The sequence below is a fragment of the Xenopus laevis genome, chromosome 6L, assembly GCF_017654675.1.
Source record: "Xenopus laevis strain J_2021 chromosome 6L, Xenopus_laevis_v10.1, whole genome shotgun sequence".
Taxonomy (NCBI): domain Eukaryota; kingdom Metazoa; phylum Chordata; class Amphibia; order Anura; family Pipidae; genus Xenopus; species Xenopus laevis.
The window spans coordinates 16,285,341-16,307,119 of NC_054381.1; the positions used below are offsets into that span (position 1 = coordinate 16,285,341).

Consider the following 21,779-nt stretch of genomic DNA (forward strand, 5'->3'; position numbering starts at 1 on the left):
ATTTTCCTCACTAACACTTAGATGTAGCTTTGCTGAAATTCTGAACTTTCCTTGAGTCTCCTTTCTTTCCTAATTGTAATAAAAGAAAGAACTCTTTACAAGTGCACTTTCAATGCAAAGCTCATTAGGTTTTCAATTGTACAGAACTGAGCAATAATTCCACAGTTCTAAATTGACTGCTTTATAATAATAATAATGATTGATAACTTGCCTTTAAAACAGTATTTCTATACTGATATATATATATATATATATATATATATATATATATATATATATATATATATATATATATATATATATATATATATATATATATATATACATACACATATATATACACACAAATACAAGAGTCCTCTGCACTCAACCCATTATCAATATATTTAAGACAGAGACATTTTGTGCATACTGCTACTGAAAATGCCTTACCCTTTAAACAAAACAGGGATTATATTTAAGATGGCCAACTACGTCAAAGTCATCCCATATCTGGCCAGTCCTATGCTCAATTTTCATCTGATTCATTAATATATATATATATATATATATATATATATATATATATATATATATATATATATATATATATATATATATATATATATATATATATATATATATATATATATATATATATATATATATATATATATATATATATATACATATATATATATATATACATATATATATATATATATATATACATATATATATATATATATATATATATATATATATACATGCTGTATTAAGCAACCGCACTCTGTACACCGGACTTCTTGTTATTGTTTGCGGGTGCAGGGTCAATTGTTTTCATATGCAGAAGTAGTATATAGACCCGCACACCAATGTTTCTTTCCAATAAAGTGTTTATTTAGTACATTAATCCGACGTTTCGGCCCACATTAGGGCCTTTTTCAAGGATAAATGATGTACATTATAACTGTGCTTTTATACAAACAACCCCCATTTGAATTTGGCGCCATATCTGACGTCATCCACATCCAAAAATATATATATATATATAAATATATATAATTTTGCTTGTAAACCATTTTGTAGATGGGGGAGTTGGGGCTCTGTCGGTGAGATTAAAGGGGTGGTTCACCTTTAGGTCAACTTTTAATATGTTATGGTTGGCAAGGTTGGTTTTGCTTCCAATAAGGATTAATTATATCTTAGTTGGGATTAAGTACAAGATACTGTTTTAGTATTACAGAGAAAAAGGACATTTTTTAAAATATTTGGATTATTTGGATAAAATGGAGACGGCCTTTCCGTAATTTGGGGCTTTCTGGATAATGGGTTTTCCGGATAAAGGATCCCATACAATTAAAATCCAAACTAAAATCTTACACGAAAGTATGTCTTGTTTCCTTATACAACCCACAAACCCCTGCATTAAATATGGCTGAGTCTAATGCCTCTACATGTTTTGCTAGAATGAGGAATTTTGTACGTCCACATTCTGAATAATGCCCAAACCAGTCAGACAGACAGATGTGACAGAAATGACATCAGAACTCACCGTTTAAAACTGATGACATCAGAACTCACCGTTTGTAAGGATATCATTTACAAGATATTCATGACTTTTCAGGGTCCTTCGTCAGGAATCAAACAGTGCAAAAAAAAAAAAAAATATATATATATATATATATATATATATATATATATAATCTTTTTATTCAGCAACTCTCCAGTTTGCAATTTCAGCAATCTGGTTGCTAGGGTCCAAAGTATCATAGCAACCATACATTGATTTGAATAAAAAAATGGAATATGAATAGGAAAGGGCCCAAGTAAAGCAATAACAAGACATTTGCAGCCTTACGGAGCATTTGAGTTTTTAAATGGAAAGAGTCAAAAGAGGAAAGCAAATAACTATATAAAAAAATAATGAAGACTAATTGAAAAGTTGATTAGATTTGACCAGTCTATAAGATACTAAAAATGTACTTTAAGATGAACCACCCCTTACTAGATGGAGTATTGGGCATTTGCAATAAAAAAAAGCCTAATAAAATATTTTGCTTACTCGTCCTCAGTTCTTTCCTATAGAGATTATTTACAAGGCATTTTAATATTAGAAGGGTTAAATCATGGGGTATGTATTGCAGTCGTAGCAGGAATCCTGTGATCCGTCTCTGCCTAATACAATGCAGGGTTTCCAACATAATAACTTCATGTTTAGCTCTCTGCTAGGCAACAAGCGACGGTTATATATACACTCATAAATGTGCATTTATATATATAGATATATAGGCCTGTTACAAGTCCAGGAAACCTGATGTAAGGAAAAGGAGAGTCTCTCTTCAGCTAGAACGTCTGACCAGGGTTTCTTATTTTTCATTTTGAAACTCAAGGGTTTGTTTGGGATGTTATTTTATGGCTTTGACTCTCATACATACGTATGTCATTAGTATGGACTATAGGGTTCCGTGTCATACAGACAAGAAGCTTGAAGGATACATGGCATTGTTATATGGACATTGTTAGTATATAAAGCTTTATTGGTATAGGTTTGGGATCCGTTAGTCGGAAACCCATTATCCAGAAAGCTCCGAAATCAGTAATGGCCGTCTCTCATAGACTCGGGTTTTATTCAAATGATCCAAATTTTTAAAAATGATTCCCTTTTTTCTCTGTAATAATAAAAGCATCCCTTATACTTGATCACAACTAAGAAACAATTAATCCTTATTGGTGACAAAACAGTTTGTTTCATGTTTTACTTAAGGTAAGAAGATCCAAATTACAGAAAGATCCCTTATTTGGAAAACTCTGGCTCCTGAGCATTCTGGATAACCGGTCCAATACCAGTATATGTATTTTCTTTGCCAGGGTAAAGAAAATGACTGTTCAAGGGGCGGTTTACCTTTAAGTTAACTTTTAGTTTCGGGTCTTCCTTTTTTCTTTTTTATCGTTTTTGTTTTTTTGTTCTAACTCTTTCCAGTTTTCAAATAGGGGTCCCTGACCCCATCTAAAGACAAGTGCTCTGTAAGGCTACAAATTGATTGTTATTGCTACTTTTTAATAATCCTCTTTCTTTTAAGGCCCTCTGCTATTCATGGAAATACAAACTTCATATACTCATGCATTTAAATTAAAAAGCTGAATTTATTATAGCATATTAAAATCAATTAGACCCCACAAAAAAGCCAAACGCGTTTCATGCTTACCCAGCACTTAATCATAGGAATCTTTCTATTCAGGCCTCTTCTATTCATATTCCAGTTCCTTATTCAAATCAATGCTGGTTGCTAGGGTAATGTGGACCCTAGCAACCAGATGGAGGAAATTTCAAACTCGAGAGCTGCTAAATAAAAAGCTAAATAACTCAAAAACCACAAATAATAAAAAATGAAAACCAATTGAAAAGTGTCTCAGAATATCACTCACTACATCATGCTTAAAGTTAGTTCAAAGGTGTTACAACCCCTTTGAGTTTCAGGGAAACTGGTCTTTCTAACACATTTCAGAGCTGACATCATAATCCCCAATCTGACTTGCTGTAAAACTTTTAAAGCTTTTCCCAAACTTCCTAAATATTCATGAGTCTGAAAAGCAAGCTTCTGAAAGCTCTCGGATTTGAAACACAATTTGGAAGATTTGAAGCCTTTTAGATGCACAAAGCCCTGGCACTCGGGTTGTGTTGAGTTTACTGTGTTGTGGCTTTTCACTGTCCAATAATTAGAGTGTCGGTGTCATGCCCGTGTTTGAGATACTGAGAGTCCTTAACTGCTTGTCTGGTGAAAATCATAAATTCTACAGGGACACAGGTGGTCAAGAACATGATTGTAAGCTTTTGGGTTGCAATATGTGATTCAAGATCAAAGGCTCTGCCAGGCAAGTGGGATAGTTGAGGTGCCAGGGTTAGATGGGTTGGGGAGCAGTGATGAGCGAAAAATGTCACCATGTACAGATGTGCCGCGAATATCCGCGTTTCACCGGTTGCTGAAGATTTTTGTAACAAAATGGTGGGCGCAACAAATGCATACGTCATTTTATCCTTCCCCTCTTTTTCCACATCAACTATAGGGATCTGAGTCATCCCACTGTCTCTAGAAAGACATACACATAAATATATGGTTTATTTATATTAATGTGGGATACAAAGCACCTAGATATTATCTGTTGGTGGTCTGATGTATTATTAGTTGTGCCTGTGTTTGTAAGCTAGTAGTGATATAGATATATAGATATAGATATATATAGAGATATATAGATACTAGAACTATAGATGGTACTTTTTGCTTAAAGGAGAAGGAAAGCTACCAAGACAGTTTATTGCCAATAGATTAGCCATAACAGTGCAAGCTAGAACACCATTTTTATTCTTAAGAATGCTTTTTCATACCTGAGTAAACAGCTCTAGAAACTCTCTGTTTGTTTAGAATAGCAGCTGCCATATTAGCTTGCTGTGACATGACTTCCTGCCTGAGTCTCTCCCTGATCGCTCACAGCTCTGAGCTCAGATTACAGCAGGAGGGGAGAGGAGCAAACTGAGCATGCTCAAGCCCAAGCCTTGGAGGTTTAAGCTGAAAACAGGAAGTCTGATACAGAAGCCCATGAGTACACAATAGAAGGAAAGAAATGTGGTGTTTATTTTTACAGAGGACTCAGAGCAGCATTACTTTGAGGGTTTACTGGTGTATTTATATAGACCTTTCTGATAAAGCTTACTTAGTTTTAGCCTTTTCTTCTACTTTAAATAGCAATATGGTGTAGTAGTGGATACGATTAACAGTCAAACAGAGGTAATATCAAAAATTTGGCCCTCCCAAATTTTCCTTGGTAGCCCCAAAGCAGAAACAAGGTGCCATAAAAAAACTGTTGATGTAGTTTGCTACAAAAATGACTTTTTTTCTGCGTTTTTTCATCAAAGTGAAACTGGACAGATTCGCTCATTACTAGTTGGGGGCTTGGCATGGTGCCACAGGGAATTCGTGATAATACATCTCATATTTCATTATATAATCTATATCATTTGTTATTTTGCCCCCTGGGGTGAAACAATATAAATGGTCTCTCTGTTCTTCTCTAAAACCCGCTCTGGTTAAAGCTTCTGCACAGTCATTTAGGCTTATGATAGTGTTGAACATTTTCTGTGTATTCGGCTGTGAGCAAATTGGAAGGTGCGGAGGTTCGATGAGCGGAGGAGTGAAGTCAGGCTTTTGTTTCTTCTGCATTGTTGTTTCTATACATTTACTGTCTAGAGGGGGTTTATTTTCAAAGCCTTCGTGCAGACTGTACAAAAGAGATGTTCCAGAACATTCAGTGCAGGGTAAGAGCACTTAATAGAACAGCAACGCTCATAGAATGTCCCAGGGGAAAGCGTTCCCTCCTCTATTGCTCATGTTGGCCAATTTCACCAAGAAGACTTGGGCAAAAAAAAAAAAAAAAAGATACCTGCCAAAATGATCTTGGGGTCCCTCTGAGTTCATTAAATTTCTTGACCCCTTTTCAGGGTTTGCAGTACAGGGTTAATGGCAACCACAGAACCAACCAAAGTCCCAATCACAGAAACCCCTTCCCTACCCAAGGAAAGCATCAACATGACCATATGACTATGAAGATTTTCATTCATCCAGGTCATGGTATATCTAGTGTACATCAACATGAGCAGTCTCCTAACCAAGCCTAAAGCTGGCCATAGATGCAAAGATCCGATCGTTCGAATCCTCGAACGATCGGACTTATCAGACTTTCCCATCTCCCGACCTGCCACTAACCTTTCAGATCAAATAAAGTAATAAAAGAACAGATCAGCCGATGTTCTGCCGCTACAGCAATCGTACGAAAGTTATGTCCGACCAAAGCTGGTGACAGTCTCCCACTAAAGATCGTCAGATCAGCAATACATGCGCAGATAATATCGGCAGCCGACAGAAATTTTCTAACCTGTCCGATCGACTGAATGATCGATTGGCATGGCACGACATATGTCGGGACACTCCACACACGTTCTGAAAATCGTATGAATCGAGGAAACGTACGATCGGATTTTTGCGTCTATGGCCAGCTTAACCTCCAGAATTCTGTGCTGGCTAGAGAATCATTGCTTTTCTCCTGCAGACTGTGAATGTTGCTAACTAGTGATAAGCGAATTTCTCCCGTTTTGCTTAGCTGAAAAATTTGCGAAACTACTAAAAATTCGCAACGCCCACTAAAGTCAATGGGCGCCTAGAATTGTTGCCGGCGTCGGAATTTTCACAGCAATTTCGCACATTTATTCGCTGGCGGCGAAACGTGGAAATTTGCTGCGAATTCGTGCCTGGCGAATAAATTTGCCCATTACTATTGCTAACTATCCTTTACTACAGAAAGCTTATAGCTCCCTGAGAACTATTCAAACCCAATGGGTACATCCGTGTATGAATTAACAAAAAAAACATGTTCCCAAACTCCACTTATGATTTGGGAACTCAAGAATTCCACAGATAATATATCCACTAGTAGTAGGGTTGCCATCTGGCTGGTAAAATTGATGGTTGATCCCAATGCTTTTAATAGGGAAAAAGGATAAACATATAGGAAGGCTGGTATTTTTTTTCAGGAAAAGGTGGCAACCCTAGCTAGTAGCGATGAGTGAAATTTTTCGGCAAGTGTCGCCGTGAAAATGACGCCCATAGACTCCAATGGGTGAAAAAAATTGCAAATTTTTGCCATTTTTGTGGCTTTGGCAAAGCTTTTCACTGTTTCCCTGATTTTTCGCTGATTATTAGTGGTCCACCATTTGTCCCCTGCACGGGTTTTTTCCCAAATTTTATGATTTCCCAAATGTTTGTTTGAATGCTTGGGACCTGGGAATTTCTGAATAAGAGGTCTTTCCGAATTTTGTATCTCCATACCTTAAGGCTACTAATAAAAAATTAAAATAATTTAAACATTAAATAAACCCAATAGGATTGTTAAGCCTCCAATAAGGATTAATTATATCTTAGTTGGGATCAAGTACAAGCTACTGTTTTATTATTACAGAGAAAAAGGAAATAATACTGGTATGGGACTTGTTATCCAGAATGCTCGGGACCTGGTGTTTTCCGGATAATGGATCTTTCTGTAATTTGGATTATCCATGCCTTAAATCTACTACAAAATCATTAAATAAACCCAATAGTCTGGTTTTGCTTCCAATAAGGATTAATTATATCTTAGTTGGGATCAAGTACAAGCTACTGTTTTATTATTACAGAGAAAAGGGAAATCATTTTTAAAAATTTGGATTATTTGGAAAAAATTGAGTCTCATGGAGATGGCCTGTCTGTAATTCAGAGCTTTCTGGATAACGGGTTGCTGTTTAACAGATCCCATACATTTTTTTATTTATATATACAGCCTGTTGTATTGTGCATTCAACCTTTGAACCCAAGGGTACATTTTCTGCTAATATTCAGTAGAATTTTGGGAATAATAAAAGGAGTAATCTGGTACATGTTAAGGCTAGATAAGCAAATATTAGGCCTTAGGCATAACATACTATGTAGACTTACCCCCCATAGTTAATAAAAGGCACTAAGTTTGTCCAGGAGCAGTAACCCATAGCATCCAATTAGATGTTTGCTTTTAAACAAGTGACCAGTAAATTCTACCTGCTGATTGGTTGCCATGGGTTACTGCACCTGGGCAAACCTGCCTTTTATTATATAAAACTCAAAAAAAAATTCTCTATACTCATGCTATTTAAAAAATATATTTATTGTATCATATTAAAATAGACATCAATAACCCCACATGCAGCCATTTTATTACATAACCCCATTAAAGTCTACCTATTGAAGGCTTAAAGCGTCACCAAATAGTCTTACACACTGCCTTGTTAACGTTAGCAACTGTCAGTTAAATTAAAGGACCACTGCCCATTTTAGCTCTCATGGGATTTTGTGCAAGATGACTGTCTAACAGCGGCAGAGACAGCGAGGCTTATAAATACTCCGCATTTTTCTGATACACGCCAACGATTTACATTGTAGCCGGTGGCAGGCAGTTCGGGGAGATTAGTCGCCCCAAGGAAGAGGAGATTTGTCGCCGGGAGACTAATCTCCCCGAATCTGTGCGTGTGCCCTGACCCTAAAGGTCCATGTAGTCCAGGGGTGCTCACAATCAAATTTTCTTATGTTATATGTACACGATCCCTTAAGGGCAAGGTCACACGTGGGGTTTTTACGTTGTGTTTTTAAAAACCTACAGCCGAGCTGAGATACGCACAAGACGAAGCCCTATTGAAAATAATGGAATACACACTATAGCAATTTTCACAGGGCACTTGCGAGCCAACATCCGCCACAAGACTCCAGTATTTGCGTTTTTTTTTTTTTTGCAGAAACGCAAATACGCCAAAGAAATGCCATATTATTATCTATGGGATCTGCAGGTTTGGAAATACACTTTGCTGATAGACGCTGTGTATTTTTCAACATTTCGGCCAAACGCTCACAAGATGAATTTTGTATCTACGCCATTGAATGCTGGTGAAGTAATTACGTTGCGTATTGCCGGGCAGTACGGCCACATTCTGCATGGAAATTGTGCTTTTTCACAACTAAAATTGTGGGGAAGTAGAAAAAACAGAAATGCATGTTGGGAAAAGTTAACTACAGGCTGAAAAACGCATATCATGCATGTGTGGTTTCATTGGCGTATTTATGCTTATTTATGCTTGGCCGCAGGTTTTTAAAAACGCCACGTGTGACCTTGCCCTTACCATAAACAGTGAGCATCAGATGCATCAATAAAGTTTGCTGCATCTGTTTTGCGCCAGTGTCCATCTAAAAGAAGTCAATATTGTTTGTAGAAACTTTTTTCCGTGACCCCCCCCCCAAAATAGACGTGGTACATTCTTCACCAGTAAATACATATTGCCACGTAGCTGAGAAACATTGCGTTCTTTGCAGAGCACGCTCCTAGGCACATTACCATGGTAACCAAGGCTTTTCCTTGCATGTGACACATCCTCCAATCATAACAGAGATATGAATCAAACCGTGGGCCCTGATCCCTTCAGTATTAAAAATTAACCCCGTCAGGAGAGGAGCCGGCAAGATAACATGCTCTTTATTTTATGTTTTTGCAAGGCTGCTCTTTCCATTACAACTCCACCATATTCTATAGCAATGTGTTACATTCTGGCGCAGATAATTGCCACATTCAACTGACACTTGAAGGTGGCAATTACCTCGCTGGAATGTAACACATTACTTTATTTGTTAAAGTGGGCGTTCCCCATTGAGTTAACTTTGAGTATAATGTAGAGTGATATTTTGAGACAATTTGCAATTGGTTTTAATTTTCTATTATTTGTAATTTTTGAGTTATTTCGCTTTTTATTCAGCAGCTCTCCAGATTGCAATTTCAGTAATCTGGTTGCTAGGGTCCAAATTACCCTAGCAACCATGCACTGATTTGAATAAGAGACTGGAATATGAATAGGAGAGGCCTGAATAGAAAGATGAGGAATAAATAGTAGCAATAACAATACATTTGTAGCCTTACAGAGCATTTGTTTTTAGATGGGGTCAGTGACCCCCATTTGAAAGCTGGAAAGAATCAGAAGAAGAAGGTGAATAAGTCAAAAACTATAAAAAAAATAAATAAAGGCCATTTGAAAAGTTGCTTAGAATTATCCATTCTATTGCATACTAAAAGTTAACCACCCCTTTAACAGGATTATTTAGCAGAAAACCAACTTTGCAGCAGTTTCCAAATATTTCATATTAAAAAACCTATTATGAAAGCCTGTAGGTTTAGTAAGAACAAACATTGGCAATTTTGTACATTAAAGAGGTGGTTCACCTTTAAGTTAACTTTCATGGCAGAGACACACAAAGATTCGGGGAGATTTAATCACCAGGCAACAAAACGCCTCTTCTTCGGGTGAATAATCTCCCCGAACGGCCTTTCCGCCGGGTAGAACCTAAATCGCCCGCGGGATGGCGCTCTTGAGTGCTTCGTTTTCTGAAGTCGCCCGAAGTTGCCTCACTAGGAAACTTCAGGCAACTTCGGAAAACGAATGAATCTTCGCGTGTGTCTCTGCCCTAAGTAAGCAAAAATTATATTATAGAATTATTTGCCGCCTTCGGAGCTCTTTTCAACTTTCAAATGGGGGTCACTGACCCCATCAAAAAAACAAATGCTCTGTAAGGCTACAAATGTATTGTTATTGCTACTTTTTATTACTCATCTTTCAATTCAGGCCTCCTCTATTCATATTTCAGTCTCTTATTCAAATCAATGCATGGTTGCTAGGGTAATTTGAACCCTGGCAACCAGATGGCTTAAATTGTTAACAAGAGAGCTGCTGAAAAAATGAAAAAGCTAAATAACTCAAAAACCAGAAATAATGAAAAATGAAAAACAATTGCAAACTCTCTACATCATAATAAAAGTTAACCTAAAGGTTAACAACCCATTTTAAACACAACTTGTATGAGTTTTTATCAGTTTTATCATTCATGCAACTGCCACTTCCTAATGGCAGTTCTTTGTTCTTAATGGTTTGATCTGCCCAGTGATCCTGCCCCAGGGGAAATCCAGAGAGAGGGAAATAAGAGTGTAGGGGACACAGCTCCATGGAGAGGGCACGTCAGTGTGTTGGGCACAAGCGTGTCCGCTGACAAACTGCCAGAAAGAAACCTGAGCGGGTAATTGCTGAGAGCGCTGCTAAAGTGGCAATAAATAGCCAGAACATAAACACGGGGAGCTGAGAACTGAGACGGGCCTGAATAAAATGTTCCGATCCTTGATAAGAAAGAGGCAGCGTGGGAACAGCCGACTCCTAAATACAGAATAGCTCAGCAGATTTAAAGGGGAAGTTCACCTTGCAATGACCTATCAGTATTGTGTATGCAGCAATATTTTAACACAATTTATCTGATCCTTGAGGGGGAATTATTTAGCGGCAATGCTTCAATGTTTGCATCTCTCTCCTTATACCTCCAGGTGTTGCAGACGAAGCAGCGTTGGTGGAAGAGTGCCGGCGCCGGGGACAGAACGCTCTACCTTTTCAACCCTCCAGTAGCAGCAGCAGCGGCGGTGGCGGCGCAAGAACCTCCAAACCTCACCGGCCTGCTGGTCTTCCTAGACACGGCCATAACTACAAAAGCGACGACGAGGAGGAACCGGAAAGGATGAGGGGTACAAGCAACTGGGAATCTGCAGGTGTGCACAATACGCTGAGTGAAGGCTCCAGTGATGCTGGTGTTTCAGTCAGGCAGTTGAGCAAGTGTACGACCCTTAAGAAAAAGCACTGTTGTGTGTTGACATGAAGTGACTAGAGAGAGAATATACACATGCAGCAATCAGTGTGAACAGTGCCATAGGTGCCAAGCAGTTATTTTTTTGTGGTTTAGCAATAGCTTCATCCCAGCCACAAATCATGGCAGCATCATTTATTTCACTTGGTCCATGATGATCAATTGCATATCCAACCCCCACACAGAATTATCTTCTACTCTATCCCATTGGCTAGGGTTCTCCTCTGAGCACTTCCCCATCACTAATTTATGCAGGGATCACTTATCATTTATTATTTCCACTGTTATTTAGTCAATACATTAAAACCACAAATATGGCTTCTACACATTCCCTACAAATGTTCTAAGGAACGTGTAGCTCCCATATTGACCATAGTGCTGCAAATAATCCCTTGCCACAGTCTGAAAAATATATTTTCCCTTTATGGAAAGATAGAGTGGGACTGCCCCATGCAGCTACCCATAAGCCCATTGCCTGTAGAATATGCAAAACAGACCACTGGTTGCTATAGGTGTAAGATTTACTATATGTTAGTAAATGAGCTGCTAGATCTGCAAGCCCTTCATACATGAGGTATATAGCAGGGCAGTGGGAGCAGTAAAGCTAGATTGTAACTAGACAAGAACAATGGATTCTTGTAGAAAGGCTGAACCTGCAGCTTGTAGATAATGATTGGACACTCGCCTCTTAATGGAGGATGAATAATTATAGATCATAAAACACATGAAATTGAGTTAGCTTCAGAAATCCTATGTGCTTGAAAATGAAAAAAAAAAAACAGTTAGCAGACGCACACTCGGCATACTCACTGCAAGGTGCTAAATCCAAAGGAGGCTACCCATAGGTCTCCAGTAAAATAGTACAAAATCCAAAAAGTGTGAAAGTATGAAAAAATTTGTTTTATTGAATCAAAATTAGTGATGCACAGAATCCACTATTTTGGATTCTGCCGAACCCCGGAATCCTTCGCGAAAGATTCAGCCGATTATCAATCCGAATCCTAATTTGCATATGCGAATTAGGGGTGGGAAGGGGAAAACATTTTTTACTTCCTTGTTTTGTGAAAAAAAAGTCACGTGATTTCCCTCCCTGCCCCTAATTTGCATATGCAAATTCAGATTTGGTTCGGCCAGGCAGAAGGAGTTGGCCGAATCCGAATCCTTGCTGAAAAAGGCTGAATCCCGAACCGAATCCTGGATTGGGTGTATCCCTTATCGAAATTCTTTTACATAATCAGGATATTAAGCCCTACGCGTTTCGACCATAATTGGTCTTCCTCAGGGGCACAAAATATCAAAAATAAACATAAAAAAGGCCTTTTTTATGTTTTTTTGTTGATATTTTCATTCTCTTGAAATGAAAATGAAATTTACTAATTCTAGTAAATCTGAACAGATCACCTTATCTATCTGCAGAGACAGATTCCTCGAAAAACGAAGCACTCCCGAGTGCCTTCCCGCCGGCGATTTTCATTGTAGCTGGGGGAAGGCTCGGTTCGGGGAGATAAGTCGCTCCCCGAGTCTGCCAGTGTGTCGCTGCCCTTACAGAGCATTTATATTAGATGGGGTCAGTGACCCCCATTTGAAAGCTGGAAAGAGTCAGAAGAAGAAGACAAATAATTTAAACTAGAAAAAAAAATGAAAACCATTTGAAAAAGTGCTTAGATTTAGCCATTGTTTAACATACTGAAAGTTAACTTAAAGGAGAAACACCCCTTTAAAGAAATAGGCAGGGTTACATTTCAGATTAAAGAAGGGCAAAATGGAAAGGCAAATAAACATTAAAAACAAGTAAAAATCCGCATATGAGAACACCGCTTACATTAGATTAGACTATTATTACCTACCTAAGGTGATATATTTAGAGATTGTTTAGTCCCAGTTATAATGTATAGGGCAGGCGGAACCCTGCTACATTTATACGGCAATTGCACTTTTGCTTTTATTCCACCACTGGACACGACTGATTTCTGCTAAATGTAGTTTTGTCTTTTTGTATGCCACTGCCTAATTACACCATACTCCATGGATTTATATATGATTTTACAACCCACTAAAATACTAACCTGACTTTCATCCAAATATCAGTCCCACCATTGCTAATTCATTAGTTATCCCCGCATGGCGTATTATAATCCTTTAGTGCTGCAGTAACATTAGGTAAAACAACGACGAGCTCTGATTCTACAATAACTCTCTGCTAACGGCACAGGCGATGATAATTTAGGATATAATGGGTCACTCAGTAAATCCCTAAAAGGGGTAATTCCCCTTGAAATTACCTTTTAGTATGATATAGACATTGGTAAACTGAGACAATTTGCAATTGCTTTTCATTTTTACATTTTTGTGTTTATTTTTAATTATTTAGCTTTTTGTTCAGCTAGCTTGGACTTTTAGTAGCTACCTGGTTGCTGGGGTGTCATTTATCCTAGCAACCAAGCAGTTATTTACATAAAAGACAGGAATATGGATATGAGAGAGTCCTAATAGAAAGATAAGTAAATAAAAGTAACAATAATAGTGTAACATTACAAAGCAATAGTCTTATGGCAGCCGGGGCCACTGACCCCAATTTGAAAGCTGGAGAGAAGCAGCAGAAGAATAATTCAGAAACCTTAAAAAATAAAAAAATATGAATGGGTTATTCTATTACATGTCAAAGGTGAACTAACTAGGGATGCACCGAATCCAGGATTCGGTTCGGGATTTGGCCTTTTTCAACAGGATTCGGATTCGGCCGAATCCTTCTACCCGGCCAAACCGAATCCTAATTTGCATATGCAAATGAAGGTTGGGCGGTAAATCGTGTGACTTTTTGTCACGAAAAAAGGAAGTAAAAAATGTTTTTGCCTTCCCACCCCTAATTTGCATACGCAAATTAGGATTCGGTTTGGTATTCAGCCGAATCTTTCACAAAGGATTTCGGGGGTTCGGCTGAATCCAAAATAGTGGATTCGGTGCATCCCTAGAACTAACCCTGTAAATGGGAAATAATAGTCTTTAAACTGAATCTTTACTTTAAAGCAGGGGTGCCCAAAAGGTAGATCGGGATTTACCAGAAGACCTTTAGCTGGTGGTCAGTAGATCTCAAGACATTATCAACAAACAGCTTGTCTAAATCTCCCTCCTGTCTCAAGCTTTTCATTCAGATGATTATGTTATGGCTACATAAGAAATAGTTGTTTGTTAAATATAGCAATATAAATTCTCTCATATATTTATATAATATTTAAGAAATATTTCCCATGGAACAGAATGCTAACAATGCTTTTATGGATGTAGATCATAATGGGACAACATCAATAAAAGTAGACCCCACATTAGTAAAGTATGGGCACTCCTGCTTTAAAGGGACCGTTTAGCGCAACACTAATAACTGGGTAAATAGATATTAATAAAAAATATTTTCATTATAATTAGTTAGCCAAGAATTTAATCTACAACAGCTGGAGTGTATTTTCTATAGTGAACTATAAGGCTCTGCAGTCCTATAATAATAATAATGTTTCAGGGCTTCAAAGTTGTCCTTAGGAGCTCCCCATCTTGGATCTTGTTAGGCCATTTTTGAGTGTCAGTGGCACTGCACATGCTCAGTGAGCTCTGGGCCATAAACACTGATGCTACAGGGCTGATTATTAAAGGAGAATTCAACCCTAAAGTTAAAAAAAATCCTACCCTACATAGACCCCCTCCCTCCTCCTCCAACCCAAGTGTTACCTAGGGCAAATGCCCCTGACATTTTATTTACCCCTCGGTGCAAATTCAGGCATCAGAGTTCATGGGCGCCATCTTCTTCTCTTTGGAATGAGCCGGGCATGGCGGCGCATGGGCAGTCAGAGTAATTTTCTGTCTTTCGACAACTGCGCATGCGCCGAAACTCACGGAAATTGTTGAAGCGCCAGTCTCTTTCCGAAGATTACCGAAGAGCCTGAATCTTTGGTTTTTAAGCGTTAGGGGCATTTGCCGGGGTAACACTTAGGTTGGGGGGAGGGGGGTCTATGTAGGGTTAGGGGTTTTTAACGTAAGGGTTGAATTCTCCTTTAAATTCTGATACAAATTGCACTGGATTCTGAGCTACAATGTATTGTAATTATTATACATTATATAACCTGGTTATTGATTCCCTAAGGTCATATAATATTCAACAGCCCAGAACAGCAACAGAAAAGAAGATGGGGAGCTACTGGGGGAGGGGCATTTTCAGAAGTACAGATCCTCCCTGCTATTGTGTAGCAATTCTAACCCGCCTATGTGCTTAGCTTTATTTTTCCTTTAAAGGGGATGTTCACCTTCCAAAAACTTTTTTTCAGTTCAATTGTTTTGAGATCGTTCCCCAGAAATAAAGACTTTTTTTTTCCAATTACTTTCCATTTTTTATTTTTTACCGTTTTCCAAAATCGAAATGTAAAGTTGAATGTCCCAGCAGCTCGGTAATTCAGGAGCAGATTCTGTTACAATTTTGCTCCATTAGTTGATACATTTCTCAGCAGCATCTCTGGAGTATCAGCAACTATTGTATCAATTCTTACAGCTGCCTGTAATGAAACTCAGTAATTCTACTCTTATCAAAGATAAGAAATGTATAATGTGTTAGGGTCGACGACCCCCCCCCCTCCCAGAGCTGCTTTAGAAGGTGAAAAATTACACTTTTCACTTCAATATTAGAAAAACAGTCACACATAGAAAATATAAATAATTGGGAAAAAGTCTTTATTTCTGGTGAACTGTCTGAAACCAACTGAACTGAAAAAAGTGTTTGGAAGGTGAACAACTCCTTTAAGCATTGAAAATCAACATGGCAGCTCAGCACTATTTTCTAGAATGCTGTGCCATACCTGAGCATATGTTTTATGCATTCACTTGAACTAATTTGAATGCACTTACACATATAAAAATGGGTGTTGCCAGAAAGTTAATTTTTTTTTTTTAGGAGCACAGTTTTTTGGCATTTGGCTAAAGGCCCAACATTACGCCAGGGATCCACTGCCTTCTGGTATTGCAGAATTGCCACAGCTCTCAGAATTATATTTTGGAGCACAGAGACGTGTGGCTACCACTTTTTCAGCAGGATTTTGATTCGGCCAAATTCTTGTGCCTGGCCGAACCAAATCCAAATTGTAATTAGCATTTGTGAATAAGGGGCGGGAAGAGAAATCGTGACTTTAGTCAAAAAACAAGGAGGTAAAAAGTGTTTTTTCCACTTTTTCCTTTCCTGGCCATAATTTGCAAACGCAGGATTCAGATTCGATTCAGTATTGTGTAAGATTTATGGATTCGGCCGAATCCCTAATCGTGGATTGGTTGCATCCCCTACCTTGAATAGAACACAGATTGTGTTAGCTCTCTGGATTGGTTGCATCCCCTACCTTGAATAGAACACAGATTGTGTTAGCTCTCTGGTCAAGAGGGGCCACAATGGGAGGCACATAGGCTTCTGTGGGAAAAGTATATCATGTGCGCCTAAATATCACACACCAATGCAAAGTTGTACAATTGTTGCAAGTAGAATTGCCATAAAACCGTCTTCATTGGCCGTGTTTTCCCAGGACACAAAGAAGGGAGCAAGAGAAAGAAGCAGAAGCAAAGAGAAGAGTACAAGAAAAAGAAGTCTTCCAAACCAATCTACTAACGCGGACAAGGGAGGCCTTAAAAAAAAAAAAACCTCACACCGGAGAGCACCGTAATTCTATGGCCGTAACTTCGACACCAATTTTGTTTGATTAGATAACATTTTTGGAGCTTAGGCGACAACTAGGGATTTAATCTTGTTCTGTGTAATTTCTCACCAGTCACCTTCCTTCTGCAGATCAAGGAAAGATCTGCTCTACTCTCCTAAGGGCCGATGCCTTCATGGGATATTGGGTAGATTCCGGAGTTGTTTTGTGTTATGCATCGGAAGCTGAAAGGGTTTCATTTTTATTGTGATTGCACTAGTACCTTTTCCAGCATTTAAAACAAGCCCCTTCACCCCCACACATAATCCTTTCCGGGGGGGGGGGGGAGGTTGGTTTAATTCAACCCATCTATTACTGTTTCATGTGCTTATAACTTACAGGACTACTTGTAGAAGATTGTAATCCTTACACTCGTTGTGCCCATTGCAGAACCAAATTGCCTAAGCTCCTTAATCTTTTTAGGGATGCTGGTTTAAGTTAACTCATCTGTTACTCATCCCTGAGCTTATAAAACATACAGGGCTTCTTGTGGAATGGTATATTCCTTACACCAGTTTGTGCCCATTGTTGTGCCACACTGGCTAAACTCCTTTTTCTTTATTGGCCCTGGTTTAATTTGTCATCTGTTACTCCTTCCTCTTCTTGTAAACTGCAGGGCTTTTCGTGGAATGTTGTATTCTTTATGTCAGTTTGTACCCATTGCATTATCCAACTGGCCTGGCTCCTTAAAGGATAATTAAACCTTTAAAATTGAATGTAAAACTGACGAGGGTGCTATTGTAAGAACTTTTGCAATGTTCATTCATTATTTATTTTTCTTAAATTGCAAGATATTCAGGGATACATGTGCTGTTAATATGAATTAATTTTGTTACAACAGCACCACCTGCTGGCAGTTTCCAACCAGTCTGACCACCAAGTAGTCAAGGAAGTTGTCAGTAGAAAGAGGCTGCTCTGATGTTCTTCTGCTTAGGAAAAAATAGAAACCTTTCACACATCTGTCCTAAGCAGAAGAACATCAGAACAGCCTCTTTCTCCTGACAACTTCCTTGACTACTTTGTGGTCAGACTGGTTGGAAACTGCCAGCAGGCGGTGCTGTTGTAACAAAATGAATTCATATTAACAGCACATGTATGCCTTAATATCTTGCAATTAAAGAAAAATAAATAATTGTACATTGCAAAAGTTCTTAGAATAGCACCCTCGTCACCTTTACTTATTTTAAAGGTTTACTTATCCTTTAATTTTTTATGAGCCCTGGTTTAATCTAACTTACATTATTACTCTTCCCCGTGCTTATTATTTACCTGAGTTGTTGAGGAAGGTTGTATTCCTGACACCAGTTTGTGCCCATTGTTGTACCCAACTGGCCAGGCACCTTCTCCCCTCTACATATTATTAGTGGTGCTACTTAATCTTTTAATTTAATTTAACGTAACTTATCTATTACTCTTCCCCATTCTTATTATTTACAGGAGTTCTTGTGGAAGGTTCTAATCCTGACACCAGTTTGTGCCCATTGCAGTACCCAACTGGCCAGGCTCCTTTAATCTTTTAGGGGCCATGGTTTAATTTAATGTAACTTATCTATTACTCTTCCCCATGCTTATGATTTACAGGAGTTCTTGTGGAAGGTTCTAATCCTGACACCAGTTTGTGCCCATTGCAGTACCCAACTGGCCAGGCTCCATAATCTTTTAGGGGCCCTGGTGTGTTGTAACTTATCTATTACTCTTCCCCATGCTTATAATTTACAGGAGTTCTTGTGGAAAGTTGTATTCCTGACACCAATTTGTGCCCATTGCAGTACCCAACTGGCCAGGCTCCTTTTCCCCACTACATATTATTAGTGGTGCTGCTGTTTTTCAGATAAGACCCCTTATAACTCTCAATAACTCTTGATATAAAATGTTTAACTCTATAGTTTATTCTTCAGATTTGCACCTGAGCAATTCTTTCTCTGTAATGTATAATATTGTGAGCTGTGAGTGAATGGGCCCTACTTTGTGCTCCTTTAATTTCTTTACCCGCACTGGAGACAAGTGCCATTATTTCTCAGCTAGAGGTGCGTATACCAATTATGTGGGGTTTTTTTTGTTTAAATTAACAACATTTGTACAGCCTATCACTTCTGTGTCAGAGGCTTAAGTGGATCATTGTTTTGATGTTTGTTGTTTCTGTGTAGAATTAAAAGGAGAATCCTGTTTGTAGTATAGCATTCAATTGCATGTTGTTCTTCCTCTGCATAGTTACATGGATACATATTAATTGAATTGTCCATTGCTTGCATAGGCAAGGATAATATAAAAACACTCTATAGCTGCACTCACTACAGTGCCCATGATAAATACATAGTGCAACATAGTGACAGCTCAATTTATATGTATGAAGTACTTTATTTGAAAGGCACTTCCCTATAGTAATGATATGCATCCTGCTCTTCCCTTACTTACTGTCTGGCTTTCTCTGGTGTATTCAGTTTGTGGCTGAAGAGCTTACACCATGAGAGAGCCCAAGCTGAAGAGCCCCATGCTTCTATACTAGAGTGTGCTGGGCTGTTTTTGTTTTCCAAAGTCGAAGGTAGATACAACCTCTGTAAAGTAACTGTTGAAAAATGTGAATTATGTTTATGAGCAGAAGCAACCGTCTTCCGATAAAACCAACATTTAAAGGGGATGTAAACGCAAAAAAGAAAATGTTGCCCGAGGAAAGAGAGCGTAATTTTAACCAACATTTCAATATCCATTCATTACAAATTTTGTAATTAACTTTGAGGTTTTCAAGTTATTAGTAAATGTAATTGTTATAGAATCGGTATCTCAGTCTTTCATTTCTGGTCTCCGCCACGGTGGTTCTAAAGTTTGGAACAGAAGGAGCCAACACTTCAGGATGAAACTGCTTTGAGATAGTTATTGTTTCTCCCCTTCCCGTTGTATACCATGACCCCAGGTCGTATTTTGTTGCTTTGACACTATTCTCATGTCTACCACTAGATGGGGCATATTTAGCAATGCAAGCAAATCCTTCAGCAGAGGCGTCAGCTGATATCTGTTTAGCTGCTCATTGTTCTGTTGATAGGCTACTGATTGGCTGCTGGGGAGGGATGGGAGAGGGGTGATATCACTCCAACTAAAGGTGGCCATACATGGGCCGATAAAAGCTGCCGACAGACCGTGTCGGCAGCTTATTGGCCCGTGTATGGGGCCCCCCAACGGGCTTCACCGATCGAGATCTAGGCGAAAGTCGGCCAGATCTCGATCGGATGGGACGAAAAATCCCGTCGGATCGCGGCCGCACAGGCTTGCAACCCAGCCAGTATTTTACTGGCCTAGCCGGTAAAACACCTGCTAAGGCCGGCAATGTAGCTGCTGGTAAATTTGTAATACCCTTAAAAAGACCCCTCGGCCCGCCCCCAATCCCCTGTAAACTTAGCTTTTGTCCTGGACGCGCTGTGCCCCACCCCTTTGCGTCACAACCCCGCCCCCTTTGACATCACTCCACGCCCCTTTTTGTACCCGCCCTCCACCAGCCGGAATTTTTTTTTACAAAAATTGGCAATCCTCAGCCGCATCTTTTCGTTGATGCGGTCCCGCGATCCGACCGGTGTTCAACTATTGCTCCTCCTAAACCAGATGCAAAGGGCCGGTGGGATACGTAGTTTAGTACAACACAAGCGGCACACTTTGAATAACCTTGAATGAATGTGCATTTATACATATGAAACTATCATGTATACCTACCTCCTGAGCCAAGCCAAATTAGATGTTTTGATGAAGAATTTTCTTTTGCACTATTCCATAAAGCTTCAATAAAAAATCTGCAGAGCTCACCCAATCAAATTACATCTTGTTCCGTCCCCTAAGCCAAGTGAAAGGTAGATGCAACCTCTGTAAAGTAAAATGAAAAATGTGAATTATGTTTATTAGCAGAAGCAACCGTCTTCCAATAAAACCAACATTTAAAGGGGATGTAAACGCAAAAAAGAAAATGTTGCCTGAGGAATCATACTTTTAACCAACTTTTCAATATCCATTAATTACAAATTCTTTGTGGTTTTCAAGTTATTAGTACATGTAATTGTTATTGAATCAGTATCTCAGTCAGTCATTTTCTGGTCTCCGCCCAGGTGAAACAATGTAACAAAAGCCAGCTCAGTAATAGAAATAAGGGTAACCTGCTTCACGAGAACCAGGAAGGCACAGAGCGACTTGGCTTTCAATTCAATTATATTTACAATTAACTTTAAAACCGTTGAACATTTTTAATGAATGTATATTGGAGAGTTGATGACAATGACATTTTCTTTCAGAAGGCAACAATTTCTTTTTGGGTTTACATCCCCTTTAATTCTTCAAATGTTTACATTTGCTTCCCACGCAAAGGCCAAGCTTCTTGATTCTGTTCTAATCCACTTTTCCATTTGTAAAGCCAGCACCAGTTCCTTAGGTCAGACTAATGCCCATTGTATATGCATGACCGTGCATGCCTGGATTCACTTGATTCACCGCCTAACCTTGATTTTGCTTTGATGTTTGTATATTTCTTAATCTCAGAATAATCTCCTCTGACATATTGTGATATAACCCTGAACCGTGTCTCCTGGGGGCATACAACAGACAAAGCAATGCAAGCAGGTGTAAGATAATTTGGTGGAAGGTACTTGGGAGTTGAACTTGAGAATAGCAGGTGACTGATGGATAGGCCTACCCTTGGGCCAAATCTAAGGACGATCCACACTGGTCCTCTTTCCCTCTCCTTTAGCTTAAGCCCGGTGCTGGTTAGAATCTAAGGACACCAGAGAGGTAGGACTTATGTTCCAAGGAGTAGTTGTAAGAAGGA

At 38.8% G+C, this 21,779-nt stretch overlaps 1 protein-coding gene across 3 annotated transcripts in view; it reads left to right on the forward strand.

The window, feature by feature from the left end:
* dnajb6.L (DnaJ heat shock protein family (Hsp40) member B6 L homeolog) overlaps positions 1 to 17,025 on the forward strand; it is a 59,505-nt gene extending 42,480 nt beyond the window's left edge. For 2 of the 3 annotated variants that reach the window (XM_041565800.1, XM_041565799.1), the window contains exon 9: positions 10,948 to 11,288. In XM_041565800.1, coding sequence (XP_041421734.1) covers positions 10,948 to 11,273 — 326 coding nt within the window. In that variant the 3' untranslated portion in view covers positions 11,274 to 11,288. Of the gene's footprint in view, positions 1 to 10,947; positions 11,289 to 16,810 lie in introns of those variants that run through there. The other variant, XM_041565801.1, reaches the window with a different exon arrangement.
* The last annotated feature ends 4,754 nt before the right edge of the window (positions 17,026 to 21,779 follow it).